A 12,852-nucleotide genomic window follows, 5' to 3' on the forward strand; every position below is an offset into this window, starting at 1 on the left:
TTGTACAAAATAATGCATTTTGTTTTGGCCTTTTCTGTGTGTGTGTGTGTGTGTATTATACATTTGTAGTGTGTGTGTGTGTGTGTGTGTGTATTATACATTTGTAGTGTGTGTGTGTATTATACATTTGTAGTGTGTGTGTGTGTGTATTATGCATTTGTAGTGTGTGTGTGTGTGTGTGTGTGTGTGTATTATGCATTTGTAGTGTATGTGCACATTTGTGTGTTCGGGTGTGTTCACCCATGTATGCAGGTATGCAGAGACCAGAGGAAGAAGTCATATGGCATTTTCCTCTATGGCTATCTACTTTATTCCCACAAGACAGGGCCTCTTCCTAAACCAGAAGCCTACCGTTTTAGTTAGGCTGGTTTTTGCACAGGTGCCGAAGATACAAACACAGATTCTCATTTCCACAGCACGTGCTCATACCCACTGAGCCATCTCCCCAGCCCCTCGTTGTGACATTTTCACACATACTTATCATGTTCCTTGATCATAAAAATCTCCGCCACTTCATTAACCTGCCTCATGTAACAGTAACCCTAACAGAAGCCCCCTCAGGCCAAGCTCAGGAATCACCCTAGTTTAAATAAAGGCTGCGAAACCCTGTGAGTCGTGAAAGTGTGCAGGCATGCCACAGATTCTGCCTTATTGTTCCTTGGCTTCAGTAATGCTGCCTTAGAAATCAAGGTTTTGGGCAATGCCCAGCAGCAGCAGCAGCAGCAGCAGCAGCAGCAGCAGCAGCAGCAGGGGAATGAAATAAGAATGATAGCATTAGGGGGCGGTGGTGGTGCACTCTTTAATCCCAGCACTCAGGAGGCAGATGCAGGTGGATCTCTGTGAGTTTGAGGCCAGCCTGGTCTCCAGAGGGAGTTCCAAGACAGCCAAGGCTACACAGAGAAACCCCGTCTTAAACAAACAAACAAACAAAAGAATGATACCAACAGCAGTTAAGAGTTTTCACTGAACAGGTATATTTCCTAGACAAGTTTTTCTCTTAAGATGCAAAATGTTATCATGCTTATCAAAGTAAAGGTTCAGCTGTGGTTAGTGAGAACATATTAGCTCATTGTTTTAAGTGAGGTGACATTTATTTAATGGTGTAGCCACTGAAAAGCTGCCGTTGCTCCAGTCAGTAACCTCCCACTCACACCCAGGCAAGAAACTCTAAAGTCAGTGGGCACCACAGGAAAGGGAGAGATGAATGTAGGACAGAGACGTATTGGGAACAGTTCCAGCAGAAGGAAGAAGATGGGAGTGGGTGGGTGGGTGTGTGCGTGAAAATGGCAAAATTCATAGTATAAACATATGAAGCTGTGAAACAATTCTTAAAAATTAAAGAAAACATTGCTCTGAGCTTATATTAAAGCATTGCTAGTTGATTTGCTCTATCTGCTGTGTGTTTCTGAGAGTTCTGTGGGTACTGTTGACACTTCATATCTGTAATAATGAGAGGATTCTGCAGTTTCCTTCCTCTATGGCAGTGGTTCCCTTTGGGGGAACAACACTTTCACAGAAGTCACCTAAGACCATCCTGCATATGAGATATTCACATTACAATTCACAACAGTAGTGAAATTGCAGTTATGAAGTAGCAACAAGATCATTTTATGGTTGGGGGAGTCACTCCAGCATGAGGAACTGTTTTGGAGGATTGCAGCATTAGGCAGGTGAAGAAACAGCTCTGTGGGCTTCACATCTATTAGTCAACGAGCTAGGACTCGTTGAAGCTTTTTGCAGTTAGAGAAAGAAATCGTGACTTTTAGCCCAGAACTAAGAAGTGTGCTTGAACTGAACACTAATTAACTTGCCTTCAGATATGTGAACAGCAGCTCCTCTAAGAAAATTTACCAAAAACTTACCATAACTCTTTCTACCATGTTTTCTCCAAAAACAAAGTCAGAACTGCAGCTTTTAAAAGAACACTTATCTTCCATTGGTCGGCATCTATGAGAAAGAAATAAGTATTTGGTATTTTAAATTTAAGCCTGAGCAGGCAAAATAATCAGGTAGTTTAATATGCTTATGTAAAGCATAAAGAGACTGCTTTGTTCATATGAAACAAAAAAAAGAAATGAAGGAAAAACATGAGCCAAGGACTCCCAGGAGTAATTTTCAGAATCTTGTTGCTGAATGTTACAGCACTGGAGTTGACCTGTAGGTATGATCTCACGGCATTCACTATGTGGGCCCCGTGCTCAGCTGGAGGGCTGCCCAGCCCTTATCTTGTTGCATTCCAGCAAGCTCTAGCCATTATTTTTTATCCTAAGTGGCTAATGACGCTTTTAGCAAGCCAAGATATTCAGAATGTCTTACCAATTATACTTGAGTGTGCATTGCCTTAATTCTACTCCACGAAATTTTTTCTATTAAAATTGTTTTGCATGATGAGAAAAGCAAACATGTAGCCCCCTCTTTGTAGGCAGCTGCACTAAAGATTTTCAGCACATCCACATGACCTCATAGTTCCCAAGCTGGATAGAGTCTACTTGTGTGAGCCAGTGTTTGTGCACAGCCACTTCCAGCGATTTCTCAGATAAAACATCCCTTCCCCACCATCAACACTAAGAACATTAACTCTTCCCTTAGCAGATGCATACCGATTTCCCTTTATCTATACAATTCATGCCAGTTAATCATAGATAGCACCAAAAATGATTAGGAAGGGGAGAAAGGACAACAAAGAAGAAGGAAGTTTAATAACAAGATAACTTGGACCTGAAGTTTAGTCATATTTTTTGAAATATTCCAACCCAGGACCATGAGGTAATGAAGGCAATACAATAATTATGATGCCGATCATGAAGTAGCTCTGGTACCCTGGAGAGCTCTCTAAACTAATATTCTCATAAAACATTCTTTCCAATGAGGAACCTGTCGATTTATTCACATACACTGTCAGAAAATTACAGCGTGTGCAGAGCTGAAATGGTCAAAGAAAACAAAAAGGGAAAGGAAACATCTTGGCTTTCTCATTATGCTGAACATCCCAAATTAGAAAATCTGAAGTACAAAATTCTCCGGAATCTGAAACACTTTGTTGTAACATTATGAATATAAAATCCCTGGCCTCATATAATAAGTCAGAGTCAAAAATCACTTTAAAATGTTGTATACAATTACATTCAGAGTATGTACTCGAGATGTATGTAAATCTGTGTACATTTTATGTTTAGATTTGGTCCCATCCCCAAGATATTAATTACATTATGTGTATTCGAATATTACAAAAATCTAAAAAAAGAAAGGAACACTGCTAGTCCCAAACACTTTGGGAAAGGGACACTCGAGCCGTATTCATTACGTTACCCTGATGTTGCCTGTGAGACGTGCAGATCAGTAGACAGCCGGACCGAACCTCTGGCGTTCGGTAAATTTTCACTTAGTGTACTAGCCTTTGCTTCAGAAATCTGGGAGAGAGAGGGAGGGAGATCTGAAAATCCGGTAATCTCCCTGTCTGTAGTCGCACATGTTGAAAGGTCCCTGTGTCCAGATCCCCTCCCCCAGCCCCTCCTGTGCCTCCCCTCACGTGCCCTTCGCAGCTCAGTGCACTTTGTGCTTCCGCCGCCCACGTGTACAGGCGAGCCGACTGACCTTCGAGAACGCATCACGTCTTACAGCCAAACCGACGTGATGATAAGTACAAGTCTTTCTGTTTCCAGAGACTAGGCGCTTCGTTACGATACTCACAAAACACGTTGCCTTTTGTTACCTTTACCTGTCTTATCCAGCTAGGCTTTTTATTTCTGCATTATTAGGGGTAGGTACTTTTCAGGACTATTTAATCTCTGGGGATATGCTAAGAGCCCCACTATCACAGCCACCCAGTATAAGAGAAAACTCAGCCCATCTCTTCATTCTGATGTTTCCCCTGGGTAACTGAGCCAGCTGAAACTGGATTTGTGCATGTCCACTATGTGCGCAGCCTGTACTAATACTCAGATCTGGAGTAAGTCCTGCTGTAAGGAACTCATCTGGTCCAGTGTTTACTGCGGTTTTTGGACACTTCTCTTTCCCTGAAAGGATTTGCAAATGTGTTCTGGTGGTGAGTTCATATCTTCAAAGTCAGGCAAGCTGTGTTTCCACTTGAATTTTTATACCAATTAATAAATGTATTAATATTTCTCTCTTAAAGCTGGAACTTGAAAGCTAAGAAACACCGGCAAGAGAGCACGTGCCTCGGTTATCTAAGGTTAAGGTATATCCCAATGACCTGGCTACTTAAATAATTTCTCCTTCAGTCTCAATGATAGTTTTCACTCTTTGTTGCTTGAAATCGTTTTATTATAGTACATTTGGTTTGATTTATACACAAACAGTGGACATTGTCTGAAGAATGCAATTTTTTTTTTTAAGTATGCGACACGATAGCAGAGGGAGCACTGTTTGGGAGAGGAAGGGGCCAGCAGGAAAGGAGGAGGGACGGAGGGCAAAGTAAGATGCTGAGTATGCACGGAGACACCATCGTGAGTCCCACTATCATGTCTGATACCTGAGAGGAATTAACTTTTTAGGAGCCAGTGACCAAGCCAGGGCCTCCCGCTTGCTAGGCCAGTGCTCTGGCGCTCAGCCACATCCTCAACCTTGTAAAAGGAAAATTTTTAAATGTTTCTTTTACTTTTGAGATTATAATATAGTTTCATCATTTCCCCATTTCCTTTCCTCTCTTCAGACACTCCTATATACCACTGTTTGTGCTCTTTCAGATTAACGGCTTTTTTCACTAATTGTTGTTATACACATACATATAAATTCATAAATACATAAATACAACCTGCTTTGTCTGTATGTTGCTGCTTATATGTGTATGTTTTCAAGACTGACCATTCCATCAAGTCTCATCCACATGACTGCCTAAACATGAGCTGAACAAAGATGACAGCAATGGTCATGCTAAACTGGACCAGGGCAGGGGAAGTGTATAGGGAAAGTCCATGAAGCCTCAACCCCACACGAAGAACTGAAGGCAACTAAGGAATGCTGAGAGACAAAGAAATCGTCTTCCCCAGGGAAGAACATACCAACTATTTATCTCATACCAAAAGGAAAATTTTAAAGATGGTAAGAAACAGTGTTACCAAAGTTTATATTTTCCTTAAACTTCTGCATTAAAATGGTCCCCTATTTTGGTTTGTACTTCTTTAACTTGACAGTGAATGTTTTTACTAAAAAGTAACAGGGTGGACACTAATTCATCTAGTTTCGACATGTGTCAGTAAAGAATGTAAGATAATGGTTCTATAAAATTCACTGAGGGATAATTCTACATTATCTACAAATTACATCCATTTAGTCAAGCTTGAGCCATCGATTTTTATAACTTGTGTGTCTCTGGGGTTTCAAAGATTATCATGAAACAGAAAACTCAATAATAGGCATATCCAGCTGGGCCTCTCGTAAACTAGAGATCATCTCATCTCTATTCATTACAACTTTAAATTATGAAGAAATATTTGCAAACCAGAGCTGAAAATTTTCTGTTTTATAATTTAGACAGAAAATGTTAAAAAAAAAAAAAAAAAAAAGCAGTCATGAGGATCTGAGTTCCCCAGAAAGCCAGGAGCTGTGGAAAACATTTATAATTCCAGAGCTGGAAAAGTGGGGAGGCAGCTTTCTGGGACTGCCTGCTGGGTAGCCTAGTGTCAAACTCTGGGCCAATGAGGGACCTTGTCTCAAGAAGCAAGGTAGAGGGGTCATGGGAGATGACACTCAAGGTTGTCCTCTGGCCTGAAAATGCACATACATGTGTGTGCACACACAGATGAGAGTTAGAAATATCACTATACTTTGGACATCATAACATATAATAAAACCTTCACCTATACTTACATCATACACCATTCTAAAATGGTGTGTAATAGTTCAACAATTATTCAACTTTTAAAATTTAATAACAATTTAACAACACGATTCTCCCCAACACTCCTAAGTAGATAAAAAATGATTACAAGATTATATTTAATGAAAACTTCTAGTAATATACTAATCTAAAATTGAGACCATGCTTTACCTCATAAATCACCTCTCATCTGCCATGCACAATTGATTAAATTATTATTAAAATTCCTAATGGGCCTCACAAAAATCATATCTCACAAAAAGAGGGTTTGGAAACATAACAATTTTGGAAGACGCTGACCAAGTTCAACTCCCTTTTTTCACTGATACATAGAATATTGGGTGCCTGGTTTGAATAAGCATAGGTAGTTGCTGGGCAAGACTGCTTCCATTCTGACTTTTTTCCCCTTAATCAAAATGGCTGGGGCTGGAGAAATGGCTCAGGGGTTAAGAGCACTGGTTGTTCTTCCAGAGGTCCTGAGTTCAATTCCCAGCAACCACATGGTGGCTCACAACCATCTATACAGAAATCTGATGCCCTCTTCTGGCCTGCAGGTGTACATGCGTAGAGCACTCAGATAGATAGATAGATAGATAGATAGATAGATAGATAGATAGATAGATAGATAGATAGACAGATAGCCCATTCCTCCTGAATACCACAGCTACAGCTGCAGCTACAGCACCTTCTGGAGCCCCACATCTGAATGCCCTGAACAAAAGGACTATCCCCTTAGGGGAGCTTGCAGTGAGTGAGTCAGAGCCTGCAGTGATAGAAGGGAGAATTCTTACCTGTCTCTGGAAGCTGTCATGCTCCCTACCCCACTGACAGTTATTCTGAATGGAATCTTTGCTGCTGTTACCCATAAAGCTGTGTCTACTGTGACCTAAACTGGCACAGCCTCTCAATGATGTTGGACAGGTGGGGATGCAGAACCCCCTCTTCATTATTTGACTACAGATTCTGGCCCTGCCTGTTCATTGCTTCTCTGAGTTTCACACTGTCAGCATTCTGGCATTTCTACCATTTTCATGTACAGCTTTTTCACTTGAGTGACAGCAACCACAAAATTTGGTCCAGGGAAACACTTTCGAATTTAATCAGATCACCAAGAGCATCTCAGGGTCAGTGTCAATCCAACCACAGGGGATTTTCTTACCTCATGCTTGGTATTTTCCTTAATTATGCAAGATTTCGATGTGCTGGGCCAAAACGCTGGGCCTACTTTTTCGCAGCTTTGAGCTTGAGGTGGTTTCAGAACAGCAGGTCTCAAAACTTGTTCTGAAAGTCTCATAGGGGAACCTTGAAAGAACAGAATGAAAAGATCGATACATTTTAGTGAAATAATTTTTGTCCCTATTTTTAATGTGATGCTTTTAAAAAATACCACAACTAAGTTTTTAGAGACTAATCAAAGTCAGTACAGCCCCTGAGGCGCCTGCTAGTCACTTTTAGCCTAGCTTTTGCCAATTGTTTCTTTTGATTACATGATTTGTCTGATAAAATATTTTCATCCTCCGTGTTTCATCGCTCTGTCCTCCCGACATCCACACAGCACATACCATGCACACCCACACCCATATGCACACACAGAGGTGGGGAGAGAATGCGAAAGAGATCAGCGTGATCACGCTGAACGTGTTCACATGTGAACAGACGCCATATCCGGTTGTGAGTCTGCCTACTTTTCTAAATTATTTAGAAAAACTTAACACTTTGTTTATTTTCTAGACATAAATTTTCTCATTTTCATGACACTTTTTTCTTTTTTATTAATTATACTTTATTTACTTTGTATCTCCCCTGTAGTTCCCACCCTCCTCCCCTCCCAATTTCTCCTTTCCTCCTCCTTCTCTACGCATGCCCCTCCCCAAGTCCACTGGTAGGGGAGGTCTTCTTTTTTTTCCTTCTGATCCTAGTCTGTTAGGTCATGACACTTTTTTCCCCTTAAACTTGGCACTTTGAGCTTCCACTAACCTTCTGAGCTTCCTTGCTCTTTCAATAAAGGTTCCCTCCTCTCCATGGGGCTGTGCACCCACCATATGCCTGACCCTCATGCCAGCCTCGATGGCATGGCTTTTTCCTCTCCCCTCCAGACAGCTGCTGGGGTTTTATAGCTTGCCTGTCCCAATGGTCTTCTTCTAAGTTCTAACACAATTCCCCCTGTCCCTCGAGTGAGTGAGTGAGCCAGCGAGCAAGTGAATAAATACTACATGGGGAGATGAATTTCTTGAAACTGAAGATTCATACCTTGCTCTGCATTGTTCATGCCATCATTCCCTTGCAGCAGATGTGATGTCATAAAAACATTGTTTTTCTTCACTATAAGAAAAAAAAGCGTTAAAATAGCTTTAAAGTCTGTGTAGGAGTTTACATTTTCTGCAAAAGGCCTGTTCGGAAATCACCATTAGATGTCGCTATTGGCACTAATACCATTAGAAAGTAGTGTGCATTGGGGGCCTGGTCCTATTGAATGGGATGCCAGGTGAGTCTTGCTCCCTATCTCTGCTCAGTTCTCAAAAATCTAAAATTAGACCTTTGACAGAAGAGGTAATCTTAATTATAATCGTTAAATACTGTGCCATAAGAAATTCTGCATATTACAAACAGAAGTGATAATGAATCCTGTGTGCTTATGTATGCCTCTTATAGAATGCTACAAAACTATTAACAAACTCTTCACATTCTTTTATAATGATACTTAGGAGAGAATTAAAGATGGGAACTATGGCAATTAGTTTTGGGGTTTTGGGGGGGGGTTTGTCAACTTGACACAAGCTAGAGCTATTTTGAAAGAGGGAATATCAATTGAAAAAATGCCCATTTAAGATAGACCTTAGGCAAGTCTATGGAGACATTTTCTTTCTTTCTTTCTTTCTTTCTTTCTTTCTTTCTTTCTTTCTTTCTTTCTTCCTTCCTTCCTTCCTTCCTTCCTTCCTTCCTTTCTTTCTTTCTTTCTTTCTTTCTTTCTTTCTTTCTTTCTTATCATCACTCAAGAAAATTGTATTTAATACAACCTAAGAGTATTTGTGGAAGTTGCTAATTGTAATTGAAGAAATCAGATTTTCTTTCCTTCAAATTCCTGATTTAATAAGGGATTGTTTAGAAAAAGACCCCAAACATCAGGTTGTTCACATAAATAACCCATGGCATTACCTTTCCAAAATAAATATCAAGACTCATACATTCTTTTCCCGTAAGATGCATTTGACATGCCAAATCCCATTCACAAAAATCTGCGGCTACATTCGTGTCGCACAGCCCCACTCGTGTGAGGGAAAACACACACCTCTAATTCACAGCTGCTCTCGGGGTTACAAGTCAATGAGACGCCTCTGCAAAGGGGAGCAACTGCTGAAAGGGCATGAGTGGGGAGAACTGTACTCCCTGCATAACAAGAGATTATTCGGAGGCAGTTGATGAAAACCAAACATCTTTTTATTGTCCAGTCAGAAGAGGCTTCAAAATTAAAGCAAAACTTACAGGGTAAGACCTAACAAAACTACTAAAGAGCATCAAAGGAAGTGAAAATGGAACTAGGCGCAGGGCAGTTATGAATTAATGAACACAGGGAGGAATAGGAGAGGGAGCAGTGAGAATGTTCTGAAGATACTAGGGGAGTGGACCTGGTGTTATTTTGATCTCTCACAAGTGCCCAGGTAAATGAATAATGGGGTAAGATTTCTAAACTCCACTGTGTGCTTGAGAGTCATTCTCCTCTCTGGCGCTCTGTCATTCTCTCCTCCCTCAGCCTCTTTTTCCTCATCCTTGATCATCTCCTGCTGGTCATCCTCCCCCCCCCCTTATCTTCATGATCATCATCATCCAGCAGGTCACCCTCCTCAGCAGTCATCTGCACCTGCCACAGACCCCATCCTCAGATTAGTCAGTCTCATCCTTCTTCACATAAGCGCTTCTCTGCTCTTCTTCAGGCTTTTCGTTCTTCATCTCTGCCTGTTTGCTTTTTTATTTTTATTTTTTTTTCTTCAGGCTTTCCAGCAAAGAATCTACTTTTTTATTTGTCTGAGTCGGCTTCTTCTTAATGGCCTGATGGTCATCACCTTTCAACTTTTCAGACTTGGAAGATCTGTGTTGTCCACTCATCGAGTTAAATCTACTTTTGCCCCTTTCTGAGGTGTTCCCCGACACACTCTGGCATTTAGAAGGCACCACAGCTCTAGCAACAGGAGAAGGAGGAAGAGAAGGAGGAGGAGGAACATATGCTGGGTAACTGTACATCCTGTCATAATAATCACGTTGAAAGTCATAGTCCAAGTCAGTGAGGAACCAAACATCTCTGCTGCAGAGCATTTCACACCTGCTTTTCCTCCGTTCACTTTTGGCTCTGTAGCCAATATCTAATACCTAATATCTAACACCTGACCAACAATCATTTTGCCATCCTCTCCAGCTACGGCAGCCCGGGCATTTCTTTCATTAACATACTGGATGAAGGCAAAGCCCTTATGCACAGAGCAACCCACAATTTTGCCTTACTTTGAAAAAATGGCCTCCACATCAGACTTCTTGACCACAAGAGTGTTGAGGTTCCCAATGAAGACACAGGAATTTACAGATTGAGGACCTGTCTGGTTGGTAACATTGCCAACCATCTCCTTTGGTGATAAGAATTCCCACAAAACTGAAAACTCACAAGAAAAGAGAGAAGAGATTGCCACTCCTCCTGTGGTTCTATGCCAAGACAACAAGCTACAGCAAGCAGGTAGCAAATGACTGCTCTGTCTCTTCACAGAAGAGAGATTTTCTTGATTACTGACTGATGTGGGAGGATCTAGCACACTATGGGCTGTTGAAGATGCAGGCTGAGCATTCCACAGAGAGAATAAGCCGGGAAGGAGCACTCCGCCATGGCCTGCTTGAGTTCCTGCTCTGACTTCACTTCATGATGGACTGTAAACTGAAAGGTGAAACAAACACTTTCCTATCCTAAGTTGGTTTTTCTTGGTGTTTTGTCACAGTGACAGAAACTAAACTGTGACAACAAGAGCGCCAGATCGTTCTCTTGTAGGTGTGTTGCTGAGTAAGATTGGTCATGGCTGCAAGCATAGGACTTCTGTACTTTTCCAAGGCAGGGAATTGCCTTGACAGTGCAATGGCTTTAACCAAAGTTGGAGTTAGTAGTTTTCATTACTTGAAACAAATAACAACTTGTATATGTATTTATATAAATTGTATCATTTTCTCATTTCCAACACCATTCATTCGTCCCAGCATAAAGCAGAAATGCTTACTGATTAGTGTCCTCCAATTTGTTCAACCTTTGTGTATCTGGATTTTAAAGATGAATTAGTTATATAAATAAAATAAAGCTGTCCCTTTGCTTGACACAGAACAAGAGTGAACTAGAATGCTTCGCCCCTGGGATCAGTCCTCTCCACATTTCTCTTATACAGCTTGCTGGGGGGGGGGTGGTAGTGGTGGTGGTTGGAGAGTCTGTTGAACTAAGAAGTGTCTCTTTTGTGACTGGAAAGTGTATGATACACTGTTGCTCATTTGTGATTGTAATTATTGTTATTAATATGGACTCATTGGTTTGAAAATTCTGCAGCTCTTGGGTAGAGGACAATCAATCAGAAGGAAATAAGATAGATGATGGATAGATATATAGACGATAGATATGTTAGATAGATAGATGACAGAGATAGATAGATAGCAAATAGAATTTCTTAGTGGTAAACACCAGAAAAAGCAATTGATTGCTCAATACAAATAAAATACCCAAGAATATAAGTCCTTGTTTAATGTGAAGATAATGCCAATCATTTCATTGTGATAAATATTTCATCATGATAAAATCATTTTACTTAGCAAAACATTATGAATTTCAAGTAAAAATATTATTTTTATTAATTAAATCTCTAATAGAATCATATTCTGAGCCTTAGAACATGAATCAAAAGCATAGTTATATTTTGAGTACTATATAAGCTATATATGTAGACATACTAAATAAAAACGAAGCAAGCCATTTTTATTTTGTAGATCTCGCCTTCCATAAAGTAATACTTATGGCGTAAGGGCTATACGATCAATTATGAAGAGAATTCCTAAAGAACCATGATATAGAATCAAGGCAAACTAAATTTCCAACTGACTGAGCATACAGTACATAACAGAATTCTTCCTTAAATGGAGGCATCTGTTTATTTCGCATATGAAGCCCTAAGACATACCAAATTCAAGCTTTTGCCTAAAATAAACGATGCTCTACAGAACTGTGGAAGTTGTAAGACAGGCCTCTTGCATGAGGACTGTGGGAGTTGTAAGACAGGCCTCTTGCATACTTAACTAGAGCTTGTCTCTGGGTTATTGCTCAAGCTATTAGCATCTTATGATGTCTCAGAAAGAATATTCATCAGTGATCAGAATGATTTCTAAGACATCAGAGTGTCGGGATTAAGGTTCTAGGAGTCCATAATTACCTGGCCCAGAGGGAGGAAAGGTTGGGACATCAGTGAATGAAGAGGACCTCAGGCGTGTCTGAGACGAGGATGGCACTAAAAGCAGATCGCAAATGCAAATCATTAAAGAAGTGGATCTTTTGTCTAGGTTGACTGGGATTCTTTGAAGGAAAATTTAGATCTCCAACTCAAACAGAACTGTTTTTTTTTTAAATCAATGAAAACAAAGACTGCCTCTGATGATCATAAATTAACTTTATTTCCTTCAGCTCAGTAAATATTCCCTGAATGCTGACCATGTATTGGACATTTTGTTAGACACAAAAATGCCACCTGTGAACTCACAGTTGGTGGAGATATATGTACATAAACTGCTGCTTTGCCAAGCCAAAAGTTGGTAAAAACCCATTAGGCAGAAGAGCACTGGGGTGTATTGATGTGCAGATGGGCAAACTGTGTTCTCAATTGGCTCAGAATACAGTATATAACAAAGTACTTTTTATAATGCCAGCATGTTTTTATTTTGTAGGTGCTTGCTACTAAATGACCAGTTGGAAAGGATTTTTTTAATAATTCAGAATAATAGTAAAA

At 40.4% G+C, this 12,852-nt stretch overlaps 1 protein-coding gene and 1 pseudogene across 4 annotated transcripts in view; both read right to left on the reverse strand.

Moving 5' to 3' along the window:
- Ranbp3l (RAN binding protein 3 like) overlaps positions 1–12,852 on the reverse strand; it is a 51,384-nt gene that overhangs the window by 9,895 nt on the left and 28,637 nt on the right. For 3 of the 4 annotated variants that reach the window (XM_060380480.1, XM_060380482.1, XM_060380479.1), the window contains 5 exons: positions 12,283–12,357; positions 8,090–8,161; positions 6,999–7,141; positions 3,310–3,410; positions 1,863–1,947 (listed from right to left, as the gene is read on the reverse strand). In XM_060380480.1, the coding sequence (XP_060236463.1) occupies positions 1,863–1,947; positions 3,310–3,410; positions 6,999–7,141; positions 8,090–8,161; positions 12,283–12,357 (476 nt within the window). The remainder of the gene's footprint in view (positions 1–1,862; positions 1,948–3,309; positions 3,411–6,998; positions 7,142–8,089; positions 8,162–12,282; positions 12,358–12,852) is intronic. The other variant, XM_060380481.1, reaches the window with a different exon arrangement.
- LOC110564748 (heterogeneous nuclear ribonucleoprotein C-like) lies at positions 8,174–10,452 on the reverse strand (annotated as a pseudogene).

The sequence above is a fragment of the Meriones unguiculatus genome, chromosome 3 (genome assembly GCF_030254825.1).
Source record: "Meriones unguiculatus strain TT.TT164.6M chromosome 3, Bangor_MerUng_6.1, whole genome shotgun sequence".
NCBI classification, from domain to species: domain Eukaryota; kingdom Metazoa; phylum Chordata; class Mammalia; order Rodentia; family Muridae; genus Meriones; species Meriones unguiculatus.